This window comes from Antennarius striatus, chromosome 6 (assembly GCF_040054535.1).
Source record: "Antennarius striatus isolate MH-2024 chromosome 6, ASM4005453v1, whole genome shotgun sequence".
Taxonomy (NCBI): domain Eukaryota; kingdom Metazoa; phylum Chordata; class Actinopteri; order Lophiiformes; family Antennariidae; genus Antennarius; species Antennarius striatus.
The window spans coordinates 14,610,190-14,638,080 of record NC_090781.1 but is presented as its reverse complement, the minus strand read 5'-3'; the positions used below and the strand labels follow the sequence as shown (position 1 = coordinate 14,638,080).

Sequence of the window (27,891 nt, the reverse complement as noted above, 5' to 3'; positions counted from 1 at the left end):
GTTAGTGGGTCTACGATCACCTCCACTGCTCCACTCTATGGTCCAACCATTAAGGTCAACGCAGCACTGGAGTTCTTTAATATTTACAAAATGCTTCTAGAGCTTAATGCTCTAGAAATATTAATTTACAAATAAATGGTTAATCTGCAAGTTAGAAGCCAATTGATAATAAACCACACAGTAAAAGCTTCTGGGAATCACTCATAGGCGCCGAGAGGCAGCATCGTCAGCATCAGGAGCCAAGGTGGGAGGAGAGAGACTCACGAAGGTGATCAACGAGCTGTCATTAGTCGGACACAACTGAGGGAGTTGCAGATTGCCGGCATTTACAGTATAGTCGCTCTGGCTTGTGAAGAAGATAAAGTGAAGATACATCCGAACATTCGTCTTCTGATCAGAGGGGTGAGTAGATGGACCTTTTAGTGTATCAGTAGAATGTATAGTGTGAAAAATATATTGAAGATGGCATTCCGCTCACTTTTCACAGTATAAGAGTGACCTTGTGATCTCTTGTTTCTCCTATTTTGACACCCTTTGTCTCATCTTGCTTTCATGTGAAAAACATTTTTTTTTCTAATATTGGAAATGCTGAGTAAATCTTTCTGTCATCATGCAGTATGTCAGGTAATGATGTTATTGCCATTTTTGTCTGTCATGTCAAAGCAATGTAAGTTAAAATTTCATGTAGCAACATTGCCCATAAAGCAAAAAAAAAAAAGGACAAAAAACAAACAATACAAAAAAAGTTAATAAAAACCTCGATCAAGGGTTTTTTAAAGTCATATTGATAATCAAAATATTTTCAGAATTTCCCAGTCTGAAAAAGAAACATGGCACCATATTAATTTGGTCTGGGTGAATGTTGACTAAATTAATGATGAATAGCTTGATGAATTTATAATTCAGTATATATACTGTTCATGATCATAATGGTGTTCACTTAGGTAAAATCTTATTAACACTAATTATGATTGATATACAAGTTGTTATCATCTATTATAATCTGTGTTCAAGCAATTTGTTCTGAGATAACCACATTGTTGTAATGTAATTACTGAGCAGAAGGTACACATGCTCATTTTACAATGGCACAAAATATAATTACACTTATAAACATATTCACTGTCATTTGTACTGTGGTCAGAGTATAACAAAGTGCATAATGCCCCAATTTAAACAGTAAATTAAAGTTTACTACTGGACTAACTATCAACTGTGACTAATATCATTCAATAATAGCCTTGAAGGCAAAATAAGACCGTCCCACTATAAGAGAGAGAAGTGAACAGACAGCTCCAGGTCATGGAGAGAAGGCGAGCAGATGATGAGTTTGTGGGTGGTGTCACACATGCGGTGAAATTTAGAAATTAGGTGAGACAAGCTGTCCATTGCACCCTTTCGCCCAGTCAATTCTTAGGTCACTGCTGGGTTATTATAGTTTTCCATAATGCAGTAGAAAAAGAAAGGTGTTTTTTTAATCTGATTATGCAGACTCCTACTACTGGTGTGCCTGTTTTGTGATATATTCATGGTAAATTTTTTGGATATTTCATTAACACAGAGATTCAGCCATATGATGATCCAGTTATCATCTCAAATGTTTATATCTTTTTTAAGGAGAACTCATGGCCAAACCACGGACAAGAGCTTTCCAGGCTGCCAGCTACCTGTCTCATGCTCGGTCTTCCTCCTGTCTTTCCATGACAGAGGAGCTTTTCTTAGACGCTGCAGAATATGGCAACATTCTTGAGGTGAGGCGGTTGCTTGAGGAAGTCCGGGAGCTTAATATCAACTGCGTGAACTACATGGGCCAGAATGCATTGCAGCTAGCAGTTGCTAATGAGCATTTAGAGGTTACTAGGCTTCTACTCAGTCAGAACAACCTCGCTAGAATAGGAGACACGTTGCTTTTAGCCATAAGTAAAGGCTACATTCGCATTGTGGAGGAGATACTGAGCCACCAGGCCTTTGCAGATGGTCAGAGGCTGACCAATAGTCCCAGACAGGCGGGGACACGTGATGACTTCTTTGCCTATGATGAAGATGGCACACGCTTCTCTCAAGACATCACTCCCATCATCCTGGCTTCTCAGTGCCATGAGTATGAAATTGTACATACACTTTTGATGAAGGGGGCCCGAATAGAACGGCCCCATGACTACTTCTGTCAGTGTAGGATCTGCAATGAACAACAGAGACAGGACTCATTTAGTCATTCACAATCTCGAATCAATGCGTATAAAGGACTCGCCAGTCCAGCATATCTGTCCCTCTCCAATGAAGACCCAGTGATGGCGGCTCTGGAGCTGGGCAATGAGCTTGCGGTTCTGGCAAACATTGAGAAGGAGTTCAAGGTACAGTATAGATTTTATAGAGATTTATTTGTTTACATTGATTTGAGTGTCTGACAGTTTTCTTTATGTTGATTCAAAATAGTAAAGAATAATGAAGACTAATGGTCGTCAGATGATGCCTTTGTCTATTTCAGAATGATTATAAGAAGCTGTCCATGCAGTGTAAAGACTTTGTGGTGGGACTTTTGGATTTGTGTCGAAACACAGAGGAAGTAAAAGCCATATTAAGTGGGGATACTGAATCATGTCAAAGCTCTGAAATGCTCAGCCAGCAAAACCTGATCAGGTTAAAACTTGCAATCAAATATGAAGTCAAAAAGGTAAGCATATTGAGAAACAGATTACTACTCAGGAGAAGAATTGACTCTTGTAATATTTGTCTTCTTTCTCTGTGTCATTCTGTTTCTTTCATATGCCGTATGGTCACACACACACGCACGCACGCACACACGCACACACACACACACACACACACATACACACAAATACACACACATGAACGCACACACACACTGGAGCAGTTCGTGGCACATCCAAACTGCCAGCAGCAGCTCCTCTCCATTTGGTACGAGAATGTGTCTGGACTACGTCAGCAAACCACAGCCGTTAAAGTCCTTCTTGTCCTTGGTGTAACAGTGGGGTTGCCGGTTCTATCCCTGATGTACTGGATTGCACCATCAAGTAAGGTTGGTTTCTGAATATGTTATGTTTAACTAACTATTCTAAGTTTGCTGTCTTGATAATTTCAGGAAGCAGTTCAACCACTTTTAGCAATGATAAAAATGAGACCAATATAGAACTTACATTTTATATCTCTGCTGTGTTGATCCATGTCTTCAAGGTTTTGATTTTGGCCAGTGTTGCAAATACATCAGCTACATTAACTTTAAGATGACAATATGACAGGCTGTGCAGCTTTAGAGGAATTCGCTAACAGCACTAATGTTTTGTATGCATCCAACTGCCCATTGCTATATAGATGGCAGTTTGGTGTTGAGGTTTAAATTTTGATGTCATTCTATATATAACAATTTTACAGATACATTGTACTATACACTAATTTTGATGTTTTAATCTGTTTGCAATCCCATGATTTATGACAGCTAGGGAAACTCATGCGTGGGCCGTTCCTGAAGTTTGTGGCCCATGCTGCTTCTTTCATGGTGTTTCTGTGCCTACTGGTCCTGAACGCAGCAGACCGGTTTGCTGGAACGTCACTGCTGCCTAACATGACTATCCATGACCGCCCTTCAAAACTGTTTCGAATGACGACCACTCCCTTCACCTGGATGGAGATTCTCATCATATCTTGGGTCATAGGTCATGAGTCAAACCCTTCCACCCTGTCATAATGTCAATATATTCCTCTATCTCTCTTGTTTTTCTATGTTTAAGCTAAACTCCTACACTTTGACAGTAACAACTGTCAATGGGAGTGTGAAACTTGTACTTGTGCACCAACATGCTCACGACATGTAGTAAATTATTGTAGTATTAGTACTGTATTAAGTATTTTACACTTTCAGTTTGTTACAGCAACATTAAGTCCTATTTAATTTAGTGCTCTTAATTATTGTTCACACATGTTAAAATCATATCAGTGTTTTATGTGTTTTACTGTTTGTTTTTCCAACAGGTAAGATTGGGAAAGAATGTAAAGATATTTGGTCACAGGACCTCCGGGAGTACATATCAGAACCCTGGAACCTTCTTGACTTTAGTATCTTGGCTATATTTGTGACGTCTTTCGTTGCTAGATTAATGGCTTTCTGGCATGCATATTCTGCCCAATGCTATATGGACAGGCACCATGCTGACCTGTCCAATGGGACCTTGCCCTCTGACATACAGTATTTTCAACTGGGTAAGTGTAGCCCAAACAATACCAAAGTATTGACATATGATTTAGTTGCAATTTTATTGTCATTCAAAGTCATAATAAAAAATCCCAAAACAATACTTGATATTTGAAGGGCAGTTTACACTTGTTTATTTTCAGCTCGAATGAACTGGATGCCTTCAGACCCGCAACTTATTTCTGAAGGCCTCTATGCAATTGCAGTCGTGCTGAGTTTCTCTCGTATTGCATATGTTCTCCCTGCCAATGAGAGCTTTGGGCCTTTGCAGATCTCACTGGGGAGGACAGTAAAAGACATCTTTAAGTTCATGGTGATTTTTATAACCGTTTTTGTGGCTTTCATGGTGGGAATGTTCAATCTCTACTCATACTACCTCGGAGCAAAACACAACAATGCTTTTACAACGTAAGTGCTGGATATGCTACTCTAAAAACACAGTTTGCCTGAATTTTGTTAAAAAAATAGTTAAGAGTGCACCAGTTTTGCCTTCAGATACAATTTCTGTTAAATGCATACAAAGTTATTTTGATATAATGATTACACTATGCTACTTTAATTGCTGTTTTTCCATTCCTCTAGGCTTGAAGAGAGTTTTAAAACACTATTTTGGGCAATCTTTGGCTTATCAGAAGTGAAATCAGTTGTCCTTAACATTGACCATAAATTCATTGAGAATATTGGCTATATTCTGTATGGGGTATACAACATCATCATGGTGATTGTCTTGCTGAATATGCTCATTGCCATGTTCAACAGCTCCTTTCAAGAAATTGAGGTATGTAGTAACGATTCACATTTTAATGCAATAATATGCAGTTGCTGCTTTTATACTAACATTGATGATGATGATGATGACTATTTGGTAGTGAGATAATAGTTGTTGTTTTTTTTCTGAATAAATTAATTTGGAAAAATAGACAATTTACTGCTGATTGAATTTGTACATTTTGTTTTCTTTCATTTAGACAATGATACCACGCAGCTGTGATTTTTTTAAAAGAGATGTTAGCAGGGAAAGGAATTTGAATGACTTGTTTTTCCTATAAATATTACTTTGTTGCACTTTAAATGCAGGATGATGCTGATGTTGAGTGGAAGTTTGCCAGAGCCAAGCTTTGGTTCTCATACTTCGAGCATGGTGGAACACTGCCTGTGCCCTTCAACCTCTTACCCAGCCTCACATCTCTCATTTCCCTAATACTGGGGATAAAGGCCTTTCTCTGGAATGAACCAGGAAGGAAAAACAAAGAAAATTCAAATGATGATGAGGAGATAAATAAGGTGAGGCATCATATGCAGAAACCTGTGATATTTCAAGAAATTAAATTACCACATTATTGTCTCGAATGTGAAATTACAGCAATTGGCGCGTCTTCGATACTGGTGTACAGCGCCCTCGTGTGTCATAATTTAAAATAGCAGGGGTAAGGTTTTCCCTGAGAAGAATGTTTTAATGTAATTTGATAAAAATTTTAAATACGTATATAAATTTCAATATTTGTTTCTATTCTTAGTTGAGACAGCAGGAAGATTTGACTGTGGAAGCATCGCTGTGTCCAAGCCATCACCAAGTAAAGCAACTTTTAGTGTCAATTAACTATTAAGAAAATCTGGGTTAACAGTGTGTTGTCTATTCTGGTTTTGGTTTTATAAAAACAACAAGAATATAAATAATGCAATGTTAATAAGTATTCTTTGCGTGTTATAAATAAAGAACAAATAATGGTGCTTCAAAAAAGGTTCCTCTAATTAAAAACAAATATCTAAAATTGGTAGTGCGTCAAATCCTGTTGTGATGCCTTTTAGTTCAAATTGGCCACTGCCCTACTTAAAGCTTAACTGACTGTTTATCTGTAAATCATTGCATCAGAATAAGACTTTTATCTTGCATTCCTTGATACAGAAGATAATGAGTCGTCTCACCAAAAGATACATTTTGAAATCACAGAGAGACAAAGACAATGGTGAAGTGAATGAAGGTGAGTATACCAAGGTTTTTAGAATACAGTGCTTTTCATATTAGTCACTGAATTGTGAAACCTGATATAAGTGTGTTTTTTTTATTGCCCCACAGGTGAACTCAAAGAGATCAAAAGGGACATCTCCAGTCTTCGCTATGAACTGCTGGAAAGGGGATACCAGGACATTGATACACTGACAAAACTCATTAGGCAATTGGGAAAAGTTATGCACACTCAGCAGAAATAAAAATTATCAGACAATTTTTTTCAAGAATGTAAAAGATAGAGGTGTATTAACTGGACACAGTTCATGCTTTTCTTTAATGGACACCGGAAAGGGCCTCAGTCAAAGACTTGAATTCACAATTTTGAAATTCTTAAAAGCTTAAAAGGTAAACGTCCTGCATTTTTAATTGGAAAAAATGATAACATTGCTGATTCCCCTTATTGTGACTGTATAAACCTATTTATATCGTCATTACCCTTTCCTGCTACACAGACTGTAGTGGTGCACATCACTGTACTGATGTGCACCACTGACTGCTAATATATGATGATGCTTATAAACCAGCTGTTAGGGTTTCATTTCAAGAAGTTTTATCTTTATATCTTGAACAGAACAGCAATCTGGATGAAATACATTTGACTTTATACATGGCAGGTTAATAAGTAAGATATAACATAAAAATAACATAAAATTATTGGCGACATTACCCTGAGTACTGTCTGTGAATCTCAAGCTATGTGATAGTTTTTTATGTACCTGTAGAAATATTTATAACTACAGCTAAATTTCTTCACAGGACATTAACATCAATTCTTAAATGTAATGAATAATTAAATGTGGACCACAAAGATCTATGTTTAATGCATATCATTAAATGCTTATTTCCATCTCATGCACCTCAGAGGCTTAATGGACTGTTTAAACCATTGCAGCAGATGCTCTCATACTCTTATGGTTGCCGTGAAGCAAGACAAATGCCTGAGAACAGTCCGACCTGTCACGGAGACAAACAGTTCACCTCCACCTACAGCCAGAGTAAAACCACCAGTTTTTAGCTGTCACATCTCCAAACAGAGCTAACAAGAGCTATTTTTACCATGGAAATCTACAAGAAGGACATAGTAGTTATTCCAACACTGATAAAATAACAACAACATTGTTGTGTAACACCAACATCATGAAGACTAGTGTCATGGTTTTATAGCCGCATGCCTACAATATTGAAAAAAAATATTAAACAATACCAGAAGGCGATGTTACATAGATATTTAAAATGTGTGTGATTTCTATGGTTGGCTGTGGCTTAGATGGGAGAGTGGGTCAAATTCCACTCCATCCCACTCATTCTCTGTTGCTTTCTTGGGTAAGGCACACACTGGTGTATGAACGTGGATGTGTGAACATCAGGTCATCATGAAAATGTTCTCAACGGACCTACTGACCTAACCGGTTAAATAAAGGTTAAAAAAACATAAACTTTGAGTTTGATTTCCATTTTAAACTTTGTGTAAAAAATAGGTCATTGCAGGATTCATCAGTGACATCATGAAGATAAATTGCAAATTGGTTATCTAAGAATTATGTAGGCCACTTTGTGGAACTTCCTGATATCAAATAGATGACGCAGGAGAGAGGTCCAAGGCTCTTGAGGGCATCATAACTACATGCATCAGCAACATTCACACTTGAGTGATTAACTAGAAGAGTAAACTATCTCTGTTATTTATTTTGGATGACTGAAATATAAATTAGATAGATGGAAACAAGGTGAGGGTTTCATGACACAGTTTCCTTCCTAAAAGAAAGAACCGCCATACAGAAGAAGAAGATACACAGGTAAACAGTCTTCAATTTTATCAAATATTTCTTGTGTTTAGGCAGCTACATGGCAAATAATGAGCATTTAGACATTTAAACAGCCTTAATTATGCAAATATGTAAACATTGCAAAATATCTTAATTAAAGGGTTATATTCTGAGGAGCACAAAACTAAAGAAAACTATAATTGCTTTTGTGTCATTACAGACTTTAGATAGATAGATAGATAGATAGATAGATAGATAGATAGATAGATAGATAGATAGATAGATAGATAGATAGATAGATAGATAGATAGATAGATAGATAGATAGATAGATAGATAGATAGATAGATAGATAGATAGATAGATAGATATGACTTCCACAAATGTGTAGCCCTGTCGTTCCTCGTTTGTGAGCAGCAGGGTGGAGACTAACGACCCTTGAAATTGAAGTGATTCATTGTTCATTCTCATTGGCTGCTGATGTTGCGGTAGTTGTGATGTAATGATCGACTTGTCATGTACATTTGTCCACTCTGCTTTGACTCTCATCATCCGCACTAGAATTTGGATACTTAGTCTGAATGTGGACAGTTTTTTTTGGGAGCTGCGTGATCAGACATGACAGCCTTGAAAAGAAATACGAAATATTTGTGTAAACGTAAAACGCATGTCCCGTTGTCCTCATCAAAGGCTGAAAATTGAAGAAGAAAAAAAACTTTTTTGAGCAACTTTTAAGTTGAATGGAACCAACTTCTGTGAAAGAAAGTCCAAGTCACAGCCTTGCACGACGAGGAGGAGGACTACAGCGGAGTCTTTGAACCACGAATCACTCCGCCGTCCACGCCAGGGCGCACTCCACTCTTGTGCGCGCATCGCGGCTCAGAAAATGGAAAATAAAACAAACGAAAGGATGAGCACCATCAGTACTTCAATCGCCGATTCCACCGATACAAGACTAAATGGAATGACTGGAGCTGGGTATAGCAATACGAAATGTAACGACTCTCAAACTTTAATTTGCGTATCCTCTGCCCTGCGTAATTTTGGAAACGGCGGCACGGTGACCCACGATCTAAATACAGGCGATGACGCCACAGTTTTCAAACAATGCAACATACTCGATGGTTCACTTGTTGCTAAGCACTTTTATGACCGGAGCAGTGAGTATCTCAAGTGCAACAGTGTGCCATGGGAAGAGTTTGCAAGTGTTCAGGGGACGAATGTGGCATCATCTGAAAGTTTGCCTGACGGAAGTTTGAACCTTTCCACGACAACCGGAGACTTCAAGTTCATCAAGGATGAAAAAGAGCCTTCTGTAATCATGGACACTACCTGTCCAAACTTTGATTCATCATCGGAGATACCCACTATTGAGACCAGCTGTGAAACCAACAGAAAGCAGCAACTGGGACTTAGTAACGGGGAATCCACAAGCTTCACGGCCGCCACGGCGGTTCCTCGACCCGCGATGGAGGGATCTCCAAACTTTTTGATCGACCCTAACCATTCAGAGCATTTGCCAACATTCAGCCAGGTGCGGACTGACTCCAGGTGTGGCATGTCGGGGATGACTGCCATCAACTTTGATGCAAACAGACATACAGCAAACCAGTTGATGCCCTACAAGAATGAAGTTCCCCGTTGGCCGACGCAGACACCTCCGGCGGAGCCTCAGTACTGGTGCCAGTCTGCAGGGGCGACCGAGGGCGCTTTTACGCACAGCAGCTATGATGGAGTTCAGAGCCAGGCTTTGGCACAGAGGAACCCATCGCCCTTCTCCAATTTCCCTGGGTAATTATTCTTTGTCACAATGTTTGATGCAAAAACAAAACAAAAATGGTTTCAGACATAAACTCTGAATTATGTATTCTGATGTGATCGTTAGAAGATGGGGTATTGTGAAAACCTTGCCAGAGCATATAGTTGTGAAGATTTATCATTCTTAATCAAGGCCTACCTGTTTGAATCACATGGACAGTTTGAGTCTGACCAAGTGGAAAAATAATTAATTCATAGTAATCTGTCTCTCTGTAATCTGTTCCTTCTGACTGAAGTGATCGAGAACATCCAGTTCTACTTAATCTAGTTTTTGCTTTGACAGATTGGTCTAAACAGTCATATGACGATGTTATTTAGGACATGATGAGTAAGCTTCTTCACTTCAAAATATGTTATTCTCAGTCAATGCATGTATTTTCTTTATTTTAGTATGCCACCTCAGAGAATGTGTATAATCTGTGGAGATGAGGCATCTGGTTGCCACTATGGAGTCTTAACTTGTGGGAGTTGTAAAGTCTTTTTTAAAAGAGCAGTCGAAGGTGAGTGAAAAATCTCTGACCGACTTTTGGATATGTGAAGTTTTGGTTAATGATGGTTAGTCTTCCAGACAGATGACCTAAATGATAAAAAAAATTAAATTAAAAATACTAAATTTGGGATTACAGACTGTACCTGACTAATAATCTCTAATATCAGCTATCACAGGTCTCGATAGCTGAAGGGGAGTTACCACATCAAATCTGATTGACCTTCTATGGTAGTTGTTAAAGGTCATTAGTAACAGTATCACATTGACCAATGTTCACTGTGTTCTTCATCTTGAACTTGTTTTTCTTGTTATCTTGTAACGAGATACATGAGAGCCACTATGTCTCATCATGGCCGTGTCACTGTGTCCTCACAGCTTTCCCTCTATTTTTTTCTTTAGATTTCCTCAGTGTTGGTTAAGTGTGCAAGGAGTAGCCATGTCAATAGCTGAGAGCCATTTTTCCTCCTCATTATTTTTTTTATATATTTATTTATTTGACAGTGACAAAGCAGTCAAACATAGTGACAAGCTTGCAGCTGATGCTATGCATATACATCGATTTTATAGCTAGTGCTAATTCTTAACTCCAGTCCCTGGTTGGGCCAACATATGTTCCCCCTCCTACCTAAATATATAGAATCAAGCAGTGTTAAAATTGTGTGAATTTTTGGTACTCTTTCACTCAACAGGCCATCATAGCTATCTCTGTGCTGGTCGAAATGACTGCATTGTGGACAAAATCCGGAGGAAAAATTGCCCCGCATGCCGCCTTCGAAAGTGCTATCAAGCGGGAATGATGCTTGGAGGTACCATCTGGCTGGATTTCTCTTTGTGATTGATATAACATGACACTAATGCACACATTGAAATGATCAGCATCACCAGCAAAAATAGGTTTCAAATGTTGAGATCAAAAGACTTCAATGAATTAAGGTATAAGAAGCCCCTTTGTTGAACTGTTTCAGTTGTCATCAAATGTAACTAGGCTTTGTGTTCATGTCACAGGAAGGAAGCTGAAGCGTTTTGGGGCCTTGAAAGCTCTAGGTTTGGCCCCGTCCATGATGTTCCAATCCCACTTGGCCATGTCCAGTGACAATCAAGCCTTGACCTCCGTGTCTTGCATCCCAGGCATTCGTGAGGTGCAACTCTCCCAGCAGATCCTCAGTATGCTGGAAAATATTGAACCAGAGGTTGTGTACGCAGGTTATGACAACAACCAGCCTGATGTTCCTCATCTGCTGCTTAACAGTCTCAACAGGCTGTGTGAGAAACAGCTGCTGTGGATTGTGAAATGGTCCAAGTCTCTGCCAGGTAATGGGTCTGTGCCATTTCTCAGGGTCACATTAGTCCCTATGGTGATCAACCGTTACGACTGCCTGAGATAGTGTTTTCTGACATGACATAGACATCATCTGTCAAGGGAAATGTTAAAAATAAATAAGATTTAGAAATCAATCTTGCCTTATTTGTTGAGCCACATTTTTTAAGCGGAAATCAAATATGATCCATCACTGCATATATATTTTAAAAAAACACTGCAGAAAAAGTCTATTAACAATGGTTTCTAATATAGGGTTGCATTTTCTTTCAAAGGGTTTCGTAATCTTCACATTACTGATCAGATGACCCTCATCCAGTATTCGTGGATGAACCTGATGGTGTTCTCTCTTGGGTGGCGCTCCTTTCAAAATGTCACCAGTGAATATTTATATTTTGCACCTGATCTGATTCTTAGTCAGTAAGTGACATCACCCTGAAAAAAACAGACAGACTTAAATTCGGAATGATTCATAATTAACTAATGGAATATCATGGAATATCAGCCATTTACTATTTTTGTTTCCCAGGGAACAAATGAGGAGATCTCCGATTTATGACCTCTGCCTTGCCATACAGTTCATCCCTCAAGAGTTTGCAAATCTTCAAGTTAGCCGGGAGGAGTTTCTCTGCATGAAAGCTATAATATTACTCAATACAGGTAAAATAAGACTTCCTGAATCGTGCATCAAGATGACTCTCTTTAAACTTATGGTGGCCTTTTTAAAATTAACCTCAGTTTGCAAGCAGAGATGTGAAGCTTTGACGACCAGCTACTTGCACATTGCAATAAAGGGAGTGCTGGACAGGGTGACTGGACCCTGACAGGAAGCATGTTACCGTATCAAGTCTTAAGTTTTACATTGACTGAAAAACATGGTTTTAACCATTGATGATTGCACTTTTGCTATAGTGTATTTGTTACATTTTTATAAAATGCAATAACTGAACTACAATTCACAGTACATAATGTATAGGAAATAATATAGTTTGAATTTATAAGTGTCCTGTGTGCTCTATAGTGCCTCTTGAGGGACTCAAAAGTCAGGGAGCATTTGAAGAGATGAGACAAAACTACATCCGGGAGCTGACCAAGGCTATCCACATGAAGGAGAAGGGTTTGGTGGCCAGCTCACAGCGGTTCTACCACCTCACCAAAATAATGGATGCTATGCACGATGTAAGTGCCTTCATGTATCCCAGAATGACATTAATTCATGCTTTTATTTGAGTGTTGTAATGAATACCCTAGCAAACATGAATATCTCTTTTGCTGACAGATAGTGAAGAAGGTCAACCTTTTCTGTCTGAGCACCTTCATCCAGGCAGATGCCATGAAAGTGGAGTTTCCAGAGATGATGTCAGAGGTTATTGCCTCCCAACTGCCCAAGGTCTTGGCAGGCATGGTGAGGCCCCTGTTATTCCATACCAAGTGATGATACCAACAAAACTATCAGCCATCTCCACAGAGACATCTCATGACTGGATTATTGACCTTTCATTTTCTGGATATTTCATAGCCTTTGTTTCTGCAGTTAGTCATCTATACTTTGTCAAATGGTTATTTAGATGTTAATGAACTGAAAGAGAATGAACATATTCCTTCAAAACAGTCCATAGATTTTTAATTCGGAGGCATCAATAAAACTCCTCTGTATTATTCTGGTGCATCCACCTTTTCCATCTATACAGTTTGTGTACAAATGGCCCCTTTGTAGTAGATAAAGGAAACAGTATGTTTTGAGAGCAACTAAGGATGCAGATTTATTTTTTTTTGAGGCAAATGCAAAAAAACCCCAAAACAAACAAACATTTTTAAAAAAATCAGTATGTTTCATCCACTTTTATTATCTTACAATGAAATATGCCACTAATGCTCATGAAGTGATTTTAGGAAAAGCAGTTGAGTGACTCATTGTAGGAGGAGAAACCTTTACGATAAGTAGATTTAATTAATCTTATGAAAAGTCACGATGGTCTTGGGTGAATTAGAACTGAGTGATTCATCTTCACATTCCATCAAATGTTATTTTCATGATACAAAGTTTTTTTTTTTCACTTCTAAATCTTTAACAAAATATAAAATAGACATCAATGCAATCTAAAAAAAATGTAATAAACATGGAGTGCGTTAGTTCATTTGAAAACAGAAAGCATAAATAAACCAGCCTAAATAAACCATGTTCAGGATCTTCTGTATCCGCATACTGAAATGTATAAAACACACTTTTTTTTCATACTTGCACTAGTATGAACCCACTTTAACTAGTTTTTATATTTTGGCCTGCACTGTTAAAAGGAAAGTATATGATTTTTGCCAATCAACAAAACATACTGTATATAGCATGGCATCATGGAAATGATCAGCTTTCATTGACAGTGAGAACTGTGAATACTAAAAAACTATGTGCACAGCTCAGATACATAGAAAACCTGAAATAAAAAGAATCTTAAGCAAAAATGTTATGAAATGTACTACAAACACACGATATGTAAGTGAAAAGAAAGGAACCCAAATCATAAAAGAGAAATACGTACCCCTAGTCCTCTATTTGTTTTCCCGTGGTCATTGAGATTTGTCAGTGTTTCCTTTGATTTTTTGATATTCTTTTCGTATATTGATATTGGAAATGAGAGGTTGTTTTGATTTTTTGAAACTGTAACTGAAAAAGTCTTTCTTCTGGACTGCACTGGTTCCATTACGCCATAAGTAGACAAGCAACAGTGGACGACAGTTATTGTTTCACCCTACCTTAAATTACATGATAGTAGGTTTCCTAAGACATTTTAGCCTGAGGCAAAGCAACACTAATGAGAAGATTAGAAATCCTACATTTACTAATATCTCTTAAAAAAAAATTGTCTTGAGTAACCCCGAATCGACCTCAGACAACTGTATTGTACCCTTGATTCTACTTTAAATATATTCTCACTGGTCATATGTTTTGCCTATCATAGTTTGAGTTTCTTGCTTCGGTGAACACAAGTTAAACTCAATAAAAGTGACAAAGAATGTGGACCACAGGTTTGATAAATCACAGTATTTATTTATATAAATGTTTATGAACTTTCATGATATATTATATGATTGCAACAAGCTTGTCTTATAAAACAAGAATGCAAAATGTTACATATTTAAGATTTGGATATAATTTCTGTAAGATGCTTCTAAAAACTCACTTGGAAAGGGAGTATTAGTATTATTCCAGCATCTATGTTCAAGGTCAGTCTTAAAGATGCAAACGGAAAAGAACATCCTGATCTTGTTAAGTGCAGGCTCTCAGATACCTTCCCACATACACGTAAGGGTATCATAGAAAGTCTTACTTGTGGGAATTTATCAGTTTCTTGATAACTGAGGAACGAAAGAGTCGTTGATTGCTTTCTTTCTGATCTTTCATTTGAAAGGATTTCTGAAGTTATTTGACAGTTTTGAACTTTGTACTTCTGAAATTCTGTGACAATAATATAAAATGAATTATTAAATGACATTGCTTGTACACCAGTGTACCAGTGACTACAGTACCACAAGTCAAAACTTGAAAGCTCCACCTCATGAACATAATGTGATATAAAAAAATTATTTTATATGTTTTAAGTGATAAGTTACAGTAATAAAGAGTTATGAGGTGTATTTTTTTTGATCAGCTACTACGTGATTCAGTACAGTACCAAAGGTTAACCAGAAAGTGCACTGCAGCAGTGGGCAATTTCAGTCAAAATGCTATGATCACAGGCCATAAATACAAAAGTTAAGGTGCAAGCCCTTTATACTGTCAACTTTGTTCTAATAGATTAGATTACTATAACTATTTCAAATCACAGTTTTTCTATTACAGTTGCTACAAAGAACCTACATGTTGCATTAAAACAAAAGTATGTTAATATAATATGATATAATAGAATGGATAAAATATAATGTATAACTCTGAGAATAAATCTTGTCGAATGGGGTGCAGTTGATTTAATTATGTGGGATTGCATTGGAATTGAAAGCATTAATGTAAGTGTGTTTGTCTATAATGTCATATCTGTCTATAATGTCATGCCTGTTTCATTTCAACAGCTGAATCTGTGCAGATTCACAACATTTCACAGTTCACAGAAAAGGAGGCATGTTTTCAGACTCTGAAGTTTGGCAATGTTAAATTAGTTACTGTATTTGTCGATATCTGCTAAGACTATATAAAATGCAGGCCAGCTGTTATCAGCTATCAGCAGAAACGGCAAGAATCACGGTTATTTTCCCGTGGATGCCATGAAAAAGATGCAATATGTACCAGCCTGTTATCGGAGTTAGAGGAAGATTACATAATTTTCTGGGATTAAACCTGTTCTTCCTTCATATGTTGCCTGGAGCCAGCCTGGTTCAACAGAAGGGTAAACTACAAGACAAAAAGGGAGATTAAAAAAAGGATGAGAGAATTAGTGTTTTGATTTTGTGTAACATTAAGAGAACCACTTTTCCCATTATCGTTCACAACTTCCCCAAAATAAATAAAAAATTATGAAAGAAACATATATTAAGAAGAAACATAAATAGTTGAGGTTAACTCTGGGTCAGACTCCTCGTTAAAGGAAGGCAATGTACTGGTACAGAGTACTTTAAAACATAAAAGTACAAACAACAGTAATCATTGTAACAGCTATAAAATTGATCAGTTACAACAATATCGCAGATATGCTGAACAAAGCTGCAGAGAGCACAGTTAATATTGAAAGCAATAAAAGCACTGCCTGCCGGTAAGTGGTAGGGAGCGATTGTTGACGTTTTTGTGCTTGGCTTCTGGCTCTGCTTGTTGTGTTAACAGAGAACAGGCACTGGTGCCTTCCATCACTAGGTTACAGTGACCTCTCTGCTCTGGTTGAGGGCCAAGTCATCATGGAAAAGGCAAGAGGCAATAAAATATCCAAGGGCTGTTTAGATTTTGGCATTGTAACTGGTGATGTCACACTAAGAGCAAAGTATATTATGCTTCCACGAAACATCCAAGCTGCCAAAACACAGCAGATTGTCTGTGTACATTGTCCAGTAATCTTATATAATGAGGTATACGTGCCCTAGTGAGATTTTATACAAGTAATTCTCTGATGAAGCACACAAAAGTGTTTGTTTTTTTCTGTCTCTGCTTACCATTTGAGAACTGCGCCCCCTGGGGGAAGCTAAGCTCATGGCTGTGCTCTGCCTCACATGAATACATTGCTTTGGCATCTCTATGAAGACAACAAAAGAAGGCAATGTAGAGATAAGTTGGGAGGAAATGCAGGTGGTTAATAATTAGGTACAAATGCAGTGCATGGTGTCATTTTTTACAGCACCTTCCGAGTGGGACAGACTGGGAGGGAGAGAGATTTTCAAAAAGCAATGCTCTGGCAGCAACCCTGGAACAAGATGAAAAACAAGGGAATAGTTCACTTGACTGACTGATAAGATAAATATAACTGACAAGAGAAGGGGAGATTTGAAAGATGATGTAAGAATAATATGCCAAGTGATCAAGTTATCATAGTAAATAATGTATTTTGATATGTCTACGACAATTAAATCAGCTGTTGTATCTTAGAGAGAAATTCTAGCCTAAATATAAATCTAATCAAGTCTGTCCAATTTCTCTCAGCACTGCCAACATTCCTCATTGTTTAGAAGGAGGTGAAGGCATGATGACATAATATGGGAGGTTTCCTTCCTCCAGCCGACGTGAGCTTCAGCATGGTACGGACTTGAATTAAATTATGTAAAAAGACTGTCTTTTTCCCTGCATTTAACGACAGCAGTGTCAAGGGGACAACACAGCCTAGAACAAACTGAGTGGGTGCTATACAAGGAAACTACTTCGGAGACTATGTGACTAGCTTCTCAGACATGACAAGTCAAACAATCCATTCGTACTGAGAGAATGAGTGCAGACTGCTACTGGGTCACATCAACCCCAGAGCAAGCACAGCGTAATTAAAGCCAGATCTCCCACCAGAAAGGAAAAGGCATAAATCTCCAAGCACATACTCATCTGAGCTTAGAAACCTCGCAATAATCAGAGCGCAAAAGAGAGGGCTTAGGAGGGAGATTTTCCATTTGTGTATAGTACAGCAATATAAGATATATATTTTTCCACAGTAAAGGTAATGTTCCACTGTCCATTGCTTTAGCTTAACAAATATCCAACTATAATTATGTTTTTGTTCACTAGTTGTTTCAGTACAATGAATAAAATAGAGCTGGTAGGGGTCAACCTAGAATAATGAAGTCACATGTACTGTCAGTCTATACTCTGTATGTAAACCATAATCTTGAATATATCTGTGAATTCAAACAACTTAATTTTACTTACAGTGCTACTATAAAATGTATAAAATTCTGAATTTGAAATGTATGTTTAAATGTATGGAATTTGTTAGCACAAGAAATCAAATTTACATGTAAAACTTTAGAACATCAAAATGCAACAAGGGAACAGACTGGAGGATGAGACAAAATAATGAAAGGGAGTTGGCATATTATGGTAGAATCTCAATATAAATCTTACTATGACCAGAGGTGCGCATATTTTTTCTGGTCTGCTGAGTACAAACAAGGTAGTTATAATAAATAACACGTGACATTTTTAAGATAGGCATGTACAGTAGGTTGAAGTCAACGTCAACATTGTCAACAGTGAAAGAGAAGGGAAAGCAGCAGGTCAGCAGATGTGACACCGTAATGAATTAGCATTTTAAAACACATTACACTGATCCAGGTCTTTGGTATCCATTGCTGGATGAGGCATCCATCCTGCGGTGTAACACTTGTTTTGGTGGAAGGTCTGGGTGTTCAGTGGGCCTTAGGTTCTCTCTAGGCTCATGTAGGGACAGACTTTGGACAGATCCTGAGCAGCTACTTTGGCCTTTGGAGGAGAAAAGAAATAACTACTCTTTTTTCTAAATAACATACTGACACTACAGTCTGATTTTCTATTTTTCTGTGTGCCTTACATATTATGTTTAAGTCAATAATTGGCTGTGCATCTCATTATGTATTAAGTATTAAGTCCAGGAGGGACACCTTACTACAATAAACTTCTGTGTGAACTTTTGTCCTGAACAAGACATTTTTCTTTCTACTTAATTACTGCAAGGGAAACAAAAATAATCATCTCATGAAAGAGAGCACTTGCATTACCTGATAATAATCCTACCTCCAGATATATGCAGTGACTTCAGAGAGGGAGCAGGTGAGAGGTTCAGAAGTGCTGATCTGTGGGCAGTGTGACTGTGGGGGGCTTTCGGGGGAGCAGGAGGCAGCTTAGGTATGACAGTGACTGAGGACAGGCTAAGACCATCCTCTGAGTCGCCATCTGTACGCCTCGGGTCTTCCCTGGAGCTGGACTCTGGGCTGCTAATACATACAGCACTTTTTGGGCTGCTCAAAAGCCATGATGGTGTTTGTTGCATGAGGAAATTGTCCTTGACCTGAGTAGAGAAAGTTGTTTTGGAGGAGTTGTTCTGCTCAGAAGAGTGAGAGGACAAGGACTCCATGCTGCCCATGGGGGTACTGCTTAGGCTGCTGCTAAAAGTGTCACCTATACAGGGACCAGAGAAAAGGCATACAAGGCACTCATTAAAACCTGCTGAAGGGATTTTGGCTTTAAAAGAGCTGAAAAATGTCTTGAGACAGATGCACAGATGTCTAATAAATATTAAAAAGCGAACATCAGGTTATGAGGTAACGTAGTGTGATGACCTACGGTGATAATTATTGCTTTGGTACTCACTTTCAGCATCCGCCAGACACAGCGTCGGGGTGTAGAGGCTTCGGGGCTTTCTGTGCCCTGTGGACAGACATATGGCACGACTCCTGCGAGAGCCGGGCCGGCTTTGGGGTTGAGGCAGAGGCACATTGGGATCTGGTGGCTGGTGAAAGATCTGGATGGTCCAGAATAAATTACAATATGCAACACAAACACATACACCCCCCCCCCCCACACACACACAAAACAATATATTGTGCATTATTATTATTATCATTATCATCATCATCATCATCATCATCATCATCATCATCAAGAAAGTTACACTTGAAATGTATTATAAGTTGCTCAGTTGCCAGTGTTTAAGATGGAAGTAAGGTAAGAATCAAAATGCTCATATTGCTAAAGTAAAATGCCCTCAACAGTCAAAAAGAAATCACCTTGATGAAGTTCTCGATAAGTATTTCAACCACAATGTTCTGGAACTTTATGTTCAACATGGCAGCCACAGTCTCCTCTTGTGACCGCATCAATGTGGGTCCAAAGATGACCCCCAGGTTGGAAATTGTCATAAGGTTGAACTGACTTTGTTTGGAAACCCTGCAGGTGAAAGACATGGCTATAAAGTATATGCTTTTTAATACCAGGATTACTTCTCAGGCTGGTTGTATATTCTGCCTGTACAAAGATTTGCCCCCAGCTTGAAGATGACATGGAAAAATTTGTGAGACGGACCAGCTGCTTTGGTGTGAGTACACCGGTGTGTATAGTCAGATTTTTAGGACTCCAGGCTGAGCAGTCAATACATCATTGTTGACAGAGCAAGACAGTGTGCCTGGCCATACAAACACGTGTATAAGAATAGAAACACATTAAAAAATAATAACGACAACAACAATGATAATAATACGAACAACAACAAGAAGAGAGTCTAATTAGCAGATGGCACATTGCATGTTGCAAACCACTGTCTAAGTACAGTGAGTTACACAAATAAGTAGAGCTAATGCTGACAACACAACTAGAAATACACTATCATTTGCATTCTGCAGGCTATTATGAAGCATATATGGAAATGGACACACAAGTTCAGTCTTCATATGGCAGTTTTCAAAAAGTCTCTGTCTTATTCCTCAGTTTCTCACTTTGTCAGGTCTGCCAGTCACCCCCAGCCGGTCATCTGGCCTCGTGGTGGCTACCAGATAATTTTGACATCTCCCAGGGCTATCAGATTGAGTTCACTCAACCTCATGTTAGGTTTGTTACAGGCTAATAGTGGAGAAATATGATGTCGTGATCTGGCCTTTCTCCCAAAGGCTTTCTCACATTCTCAATAAAACATTCTCCATCTCTCCCCAATAGAAGAACAAGATCTGAGGAAAAAACGGCCCCTATTCTGCCAGGTTAGGGTGCTTTGTCAGAGATGTGAGCCACACATTCCATAGGGTTACTGACTAGCTCCTTATGTGGTGTAGACCACTATCTCATTCCAGGCAGTCCCACTGGTCAAACAAATAATTCAGCAAGTTGAGCTGCAGATACATTGTGCTTCCCAGCATGCTTTCACTCTGTCTATGGAGCTGTGACTTCCATTGCAATGTAAACGACACATTTCTGTCTGAGATCTGAACAGCTGTAACCTTTTAGGCTTGGCTTACATTGACCTGATTGTAACTGGCTGAATATGGTTGCATCCACCAAATCTGTTTTGTGCGCTACTCTAAAACATTTGTCCATTGCCCCAGACAACTGGTCTTCTGACCTATTGATTTGTGTCAAGGTGCCATAGTCTAGTGCCACAACAGCCTTACACCACTATGAATGCAGATTTCGGCATCTTGCGGGAGCCAATCAGACTCTGGGTGGCATCAAGCATACAGTCCTGTACATTGTCGGCATTAAAAGGGATTGGTACATTTTGTATATTGCTAGCCTGGACCTCTGTTGGACCTGTGATGATTTGACTATCAGAGATGTCTTACAGGAATCCTAGAGTGTGCCTGGAATATGAAACCATGAGGAGAGATAGTCTCAATATGACAGAACGTTGTTGATTACATTATGCAATTTCCTCCGGGATTAAATGCAATTTCCTCCGGGATTAATAAAGTATCTATCTATCTATCTATATGACTATCATTCTCAGAGTCAAGAAAGAACAACCACCTCAGATGTCCAGAATCAAATGTAAATCTAACAAATTCTGAGTATCAATGCAGACTGGCCTTATATTGGCAGTGTGAAGATGGAAGTGTTTGAAACATCATGCACATCATCACTGCAGTTGAATCCCTGCATGTATGGAATGAAGATAAATGGAGGGATAGCTTCTTTATTCAGAGAACAACAGTTACAACATAACCTACAGTTCCAATGCACCTATGAAAGCTCTTAATCATGAGCTGACAGTTTTATTCTTTACCAGATACTGACTGAGTTTTACAGGCATCTACAAATGTATTAAAGAGCCCCTGAAGTGTAAAGACAATTTAATCAGTCTATGCAATTTTTATCTCTTCTCATAGAGCTGTTCCTCTTCTAAGGCTGCAGTGTAACTGATTCATTACAGAAATACGTACGTGACAAGGTGTTTTATCAGCAGCTCCAGCATTTCCTTGTTCCTGTCAGGCAGCTTATGTACCAAAGCATGAACAGCACACACCCTGTAGTTCTGGTCATCCGATTCTACGGGAAGGCAAATGAAAATGAATAGGATCTGTAGGCTCACATACTTGGGCAGAGAGAAAACAGAGGAACTGAAGTTGTTTTTAATGCGTTATGTAGAAATAAGATAAGAACTAAGAATAAAGAAAGAAACAAATTTAAAATTAAAACAACTTTAACTTGCAATGGTGTGCAGGTCATGTAATAAACATGACATGAAAGCATTTTCTGAGATGAAAACTATTTAGTTGATTTAGTATTTGCTTGTTTGAAATGAAAACAATTTACATAATACCAATTTAAAAGTGACCACAGTAAATCAATTGTTACAGGGTTCTGAGTAAAATAAAATTCACCCATGTGCATCTCTGATTAAGTAGAACGTTTTCTTCATTTGACAGACGATTGAGTTTTATTAGTATGCATTGAACCTGAACATGCGATACAAACATTAGAATCTTTCTACCAAAACTGATTAGTTGGCAGCATAGTCATTATAAGTGTCAACAACTTTACATAACTTACTGGCAGCCAAGATAAAATCTTTGTGGAGTTTGAATGTCATTAGAGGCTCAGTGAGACATCTGGTGGATAAAAAAAACAAAACAGTGACTATTTATTTCCTGAACGAAACAGGCCCTTTGAATGCACTCTCCTGCTTCTGAGAGCCCTTGGCAGTGCTGTATGCTTAAATAACACCAGAGAGGTTTCAAAGATGCATCATGGAGGTAATGATGATTTCTGATAGCTAAAGATGCACAGCTGGTGGGGCAAGCTGACCTGAGGTAATTCTTCAGACCGCTGGTGATGGTTTTATTGTCCCATGTCTCTGGATCCAGGTCCATATCCACTGGAGCTTTGGAGGCTATTAGAAGCACGTTTTATTTTTAGAGCACCACAATGAGTAACTGCAAACTGATTAAAGAAACCAATACAACATGAAATGAGCTGACAGGATGCGTGAATGAGCATTAACATGCTGCCTGCGTTCTGGTGTCAGGAAAGTGAAATAAATGCAAGTGCACAAGAATACATGTGTCATGTGTCTCACAGAAGAGGAGATCAAGCAACAGGAAATCCTGAATTAATCAGACGTTTCCTGTTCAAACGTATGATATGCATGCAAATCAAATTACTTTTGGTCATCTAATAAGGAAATGACAAAGTAACAGGATATATGGCAGTTACAGTGTCAAACCACCAGGAGGACCTCTTTCCTCATTCTGCAGGGTTATTTTTTTTAATAAAGGTCTGTAAACATGTAGAATTTTCTCTCCAGATACAGATTTGATCATGTTTCTGTTTTTTTCTCTACTTACAAAACACTGTGGTCATCAGCTTCTGTACTTTGGAATTGACTCCTCCAATTCTGTATAGTCCCATTGCATTTATACCTGGGTGGCAATGGAAAAATAAAATGTATAGAAATGAACTGGAAGTAGGTGCAAAGATTTTATGTATAGTTAACATCTATTACGATGCCATATGTTGCTATTGTTATTCATATTCAGAACCAGGCTGCATACAAGTCATTAACAGATGAAAGATGAGAGAGTTAAAAGTCTCACCTCTCATCTCCACCAGGTCAATACATTTCCTTACAAAGTTAAAGCCCGCCTCATTAAGAAATGCTGTAAAACAAGATGATAACAGAGTTGACATGTCAATTGTAATTGGTTAACCACACAACGAGCAGGAATAATAAGGTCTCCCTTATGTTTCAGCTCTGACTAATACGATACAATCCCTACACTAGAAAGGCTTCATTATGTCAGCTCAGTGGGTCTATGCCAAGTAATCTTGCAAATGAATAGATATACAGTAGCTATGGGTAACAAAGTGTGTGTCTGACATGTGTGTAATGAGGATTTAATGAAGTGTTATAAAGGATATGTTTCAATGATGACAATGGTTCTGAAGGATTAAAGAAAAAGACACTTACTCTCTTCCTTTTTGCTTAAAATGGCAGGCAGGTTGTAAATCTAGAGAGAGTTCACAGGAAGCATTAGAAAGCTAAAAAAACACTTCAAAACTGAGCAAAAACCGAGAAAGAAGATCTTCATGCCATAGTTTTTTTTCACCGCGGAGTTTCTTTCCTTTAAGTGGACTGTTCTATTTTTAACACCAGCATATGATGAGGTCAGTTTCTTAAAAAGGCCTAGCCTGACCCCTCCAGAAGAGGGTGCCAATAATGACAAATAATCCAGTTTTGCAATGCTTGCTTGTCAAATAACCACAAACCATCCTTTCCAAACAGAAGCCAACACAAAAGGATTTTAAAAAACAACCACAAAGAGTTCCTCACCGGCTCCTTGCCATCCATGGCCTCCAGCCACAATCTTCTGTTGGACTCTGACAGTGCCTGCAGTGTCATAACGCCATGCCTGGAAAGATTTCAGAGGAAAGCTGGTCTCAGTCTGATCTCATTGCCTTAGGGGCCCCTGGACAGACCATGTTTACACTGGAAAAGACCACTATAAAAGGTCTAGTGTGACTAAAAAAGCTCATGTGCAAATGCTTGACTTTAAACTGTGCCCTTTTTTGTTCAGTGTTTCACATTTCACTTCCAATTACATGTTATGTAATTATGCTTAATAAAATAGATTTTTTTTCATACAACATGCACATTCCTCCATCTTAACCTCGATATACAGCAAAGCAGTTCCTGTGTCTCATGTGTCTAAACATTTTGTGTAGTAGTTTCAACATAAATGCACTAAATAAATAATAAAATTAAAATGACACAAATCATAACCCTGTAGTGATAGAGTGAGCAGGGAGCCATGTCATGTTACTTGAGCTGGGATTAAATTGAACCACATTAATTAATTTCTAATCTCACCTCACATGGTATCCAGGCATGCAGATCATTTTGGATTTATTTGAACAAGTTTTGTTATCTGTATTTGCGATAAAGCCTCCACCTCAATTAAGAGGTGAATATAGGGATGGGAATTATGGGGGAAAAAAATTGTGTCTGCTTTACTGATATTCTTACCAATAAGAACTACTTTTTGGTTTAGAACTGCTGTATGTATATCAGCTAGCTAGCACTAACTAGATTACCAACCAAATTTGTTCTGTGACGCTGTGTTTCACTAAAGGTGTCCTTATCCCTGCTACTGCTACCTGTGATTTACATGCCAAATTGCCTCAACCCTTTTGCCTCCATGCATATTCAGTCCACAACACCCAGTGCCCAGACTCATCAGGGTGCACACCACATAACTCCCAGATTTTCAACAATTCCTTCAATCAGACCATCACCACCATCACCACCACCCCTACCACCACCAGTGTTAAAATGCCATCACCAAAGGACATAATACTCTCATCTTTACACTGCACACAGCAGTAAAATCGGTATTTGTTCACTGAGATTGTGGTAAGGAGTAAAATTTCACAGCTTGATATCTCAAAATTTGGGCAAAACCAGAATTTAAAATACACAACTGTGTGGCTAAATATTTTTTTTGTATTTCTGTTCACTATGCCCTTAAGAATAAGGTTCCCACATTGATTAATTGTGGCTGGGCTGTAGCTGTAACAGAATTATTATTGTAATGAGGATGAATGAATGAGCTTGAAGCTGACTGGAGCTTGGACCACATTGTCCTTGTGGTCAGAACAAGCACCCTGGGGCATCACAGTTTATGATAAATGAGTTGTCCTGCAAATAAAGTACAGTTATTGTCCACGCTCAGCCATTCACCAAGGGTGTGCTGGCTCTGCTGGTGCTGTGCAACATTAAGGCACAGTAATGAGCTAACTCTATATTCTGTGATACACATCAAAAAAATGAGCTCACGTCAAGGTAATAATGTATGACTTGATCAATTCAGCCACTGTTAATCGGCGGGCAGTCAAGGTGAAGGTGTCAGCTCAGCAATTCCTTATCCTGGCCTACTGTACAACATTAAATATTGTTCAACTCTGAAGGTTCCCACATAGCTGACAGATTACAAGCTTCTACAAAAAGAATCATTAAATGAGAGAATAGAAATTAATATTAGAAGTGCAGGCACATGTAATAAACTTAAGAGTATATTTGTGTCCTTCAGCCCATATTGACCAAGAAACATCTGATTTAGTGAAGAGGTAAGAACTCAACAGTTTTTCATTAGTCTATAATTTGAGATTGGGTGAGGTGATTGGTAGCACACATGCAGCACATGCAACTGCTTTGAAAGGGCAGAACTGGTCAGTTCACATACCGGACTTTACAGAAAAACTGTAGTGGTCTGAAAAGAGTTCCACGATAGATGTCATTTCTACATTGACACGGACACAGAGAAAAGACGGAGTGGGTCCAAAAATGGAGTTATAATCGATGTGGTTATACAAAAAATAAGAGTGTGTGAGAGGACTAGGGGAACATGCAGAACAAAAAAAGATTTGAAAAGAATCTAACAATGTTAAACAAGGCATCTTTGAAGATAACAGTCAAACCCAAACACCTTTTACAATGCTCAGTATCTTGCATGGTTTAATTACAGTACCAGTGTCAGCTTAGTTGTACAAGAAAAAAGATGGTTTGAAAGACATACAGTTTTTGAAATATGACATGTTATATTTGTCTAGATTGTTTTCTTCCAATGTTCTTTCCTAACTATTGACAGGAAACAAATGTTGACATAGTGGTGGCACTAAATGTCACAAAATCCAAATGTTTTTAGTTCAGGTATGTCACAACACACTTTTGGGGAGGTGAGGATAATTCACACTGTCACAAACTGTACCTCTCCAGCACTTCAATATCGAAACAGAAACGCTTGTCGATGGAGTCGGTTTTCCTCCGGATGCAGGATTTGAGCTTGAACATCTCTGGCTGGTTCAGGACAAGACCATTCTATCAATTAACACATTGTACAATATCAACTGGAATGAATAGACAGGAATTCTTATCTACTTCAGATACTTCTATTTTTAATTCTTCAATTACAAGTTTTAAAAAATAAATTATATAGTGTTTCCTCTCAGTAAATGCATACACCTATGTAAAAATACTTAATCTGTATCTAAATCCTAATAGTCATTACTTTCTCTCATTTGCCCAAATGGTTACAAATAGCATGGACTTGTTCTGTTCCTTGTGAGTAAAACAAGAAACTACTATTCTTTAAAAGTCATTTTCTTTCATTTGAGTTATTTGTTTGTGGATTTATATATTTGAAGCATTTTGTCTGCCTAGAGTTAACAAATCTTTTATTAACTCAAAACTCTTGTTAGCTGAAAGGTTTTGTTGAGGTCTTTTTCCTTTTATTCACTCTGGTGTGAAACATTCTTGTAAACCTCAAGTGGGTTCTTTGTTTAACCCACACATATTATACTTTGTCAGTCAGTTCTAAGCTTTTATTATTTTTATGAGCGGAAAATAGAGTAGTATTTATACAAAATAAACCTTATCAAAAGCTAAAGAGAAAATTAAAGTAAAAACAAACTGCACTAACTAATCTGTAGCAAACTACGTACCTGTTTTGTGGCCGATTTGTTTTCAGTGTTACTCAAAGAGAAAATCTTGCTGCCTTTCTCATACGTGCAGTAGTGACGTGTCCAAGTGCATCCCAGAGGACCTAAGAAAGAAAAATCCATTAAAAGGAAAATGGTGGTTAGCCAATTTTTTTCCCTCTGAATTACACAGCTCCTGGAAGGACTTCTGAAAATCTATTTGCAATTAAACTGTAATAAATCAGAAGTTGTTTCTCACTGCTGATAAAAATTTGAAATCTTCCCTACTTGTATGAGAGAACATCAAAGAGAGTCAGTAAACAGGATGAGTTATAAGAGCTGGATCTTCTCTGCAGAAGCCTGGGAGAACTCAAGACATGTTTATGGTGATGGATGTAAAACGGTATTCTCTTGAGGTGGGGGTCATGGCGGCTGTGAGAGGGC

At 38.3% G+C, this 27,891-nt stretch overlaps 3 protein-coding genes across 7 annotated transcripts in view; 2 read left to right on the top strand and 1 right to left on the bottom strand.

The window, feature by feature from the left end:
• The first annotated feature begins 115 nt into the window (after nt 1-115).
• On the top strand, nt 116-7,605 carry trpc6b (transient receptor potential cation channel, subfamily C, member 6b). Its single transcript, XM_068318042.1, has 12 exons — nt 116-402; nt 1,618-2,354; nt 2,489-2,674; nt 2,876-3,040; nt 3,458-3,674; nt 3,991-4,218; nt 4,354-4,618; nt 4,793-4,988; nt 5,288-5,494; nt 5,728-5,784; nt 6,117-6,192; nt 6,288-7,605. The coding sequence occupies exons 2-12, from the start codon at nt 1,626-1,628 to the stop codon at nt 6,419-6,421; spliced, it is 2,460 nt and encodes an 819-aa protein (XP_068174143.1). The 5' UTR covers nt 116-402; nt 1,618-1,625; the 3' UTR covers nt 6,422-7,605.
• Nucleotides 7,606-8,523: 918 nt separating this feature from the next.
• pgr (progesterone receptor) lies at nt 8,524-13,309 on the top strand. The gene is made up of 8 exons (XM_068316536.1): nt 8,524-9,777; nt 10,195-10,304; nt 10,984-11,100; nt 11,300-11,605; nt 11,888-12,032; nt 12,142-12,272; nt 12,634-12,791; nt 12,892-13,309. Exons 1-8 carry the CDS (start codon nt 8,873-8,875, stop codon nt 13,045-13,047), a joined length of 2,028 nt encoding a protein of 675 aa, XP_068172637.1. The 5' UTR covers nt 8,524-8,872; the 3' UTR covers nt 13,048-13,309.
• A 154-nt stretch (nt 13,310-13,463) lies between these two features.
• Nucleotides 13,464-27,891, bottom strand: part of LOC137596221 (rho GTPase-activating protein 42) — a 68,059-nt gene continuing 53,631 nt past the window's right edge. For 2 of the 5 annotated variants that reach the window (XM_068316530.1, XM_068316534.1), the window contains 17 exons: nt 27,472-27,572; nt 26,739-26,848; nt 26,214-26,270; nt 24,305-24,383; nt 23,942-23,981; nt 23,568-23,630; nt 23,319-23,393; nt 22,780-22,864; nt 22,525-22,583; nt 21,915-22,020; nt 19,776-19,935; nt 19,360-19,510; nt 18,784-19,179; nt 18,336-18,492; nt 16,931-16,993; nt 16,746-16,825; nt 13,464-15,996 (listed from right to left, as the gene is read on the bottom strand). In XM_068316530.1, the coding sequence (XP_068172631.1) occupies nt 15,908-15,996; nt 16,746-16,825; nt 16,931-16,993; nt 18,336-18,492; nt 18,784-19,179; nt 19,360-19,510; nt 19,776-19,935; nt 21,915-22,020; nt 22,525-22,583; nt 22,780-22,864; nt 23,319-23,393; nt 23,568-23,630; nt 23,942-23,981; nt 24,305-24,383; nt 26,214-26,270; nt 26,739-26,848; nt 27,472-27,572 (1,871 nt within the window). In that variant the 3' untranslated portion in view covers nt 13,464-15,907. The remainder of the gene's footprint in view (nt 15,997-16,745; nt 16,826-16,930; nt 16,994-18,335; nt 18,493-18,783; nt 19,180-19,359; nt 19,511-19,775; nt 19,936-21,914; nt 22,021-22,524; nt 22,584-22,779; nt 22,865-23,318; nt 23,394-23,567; nt 23,631-23,941; nt 23,982-24,304; nt 24,384-26,213; nt 26,271-26,738; nt 26,849-27,471; nt 27,573-27,891) is intronic. The other 3 variants (XM_068316531.1, XM_068316532.1, XM_068316533.1) reach the window with 3 other exon arrangements.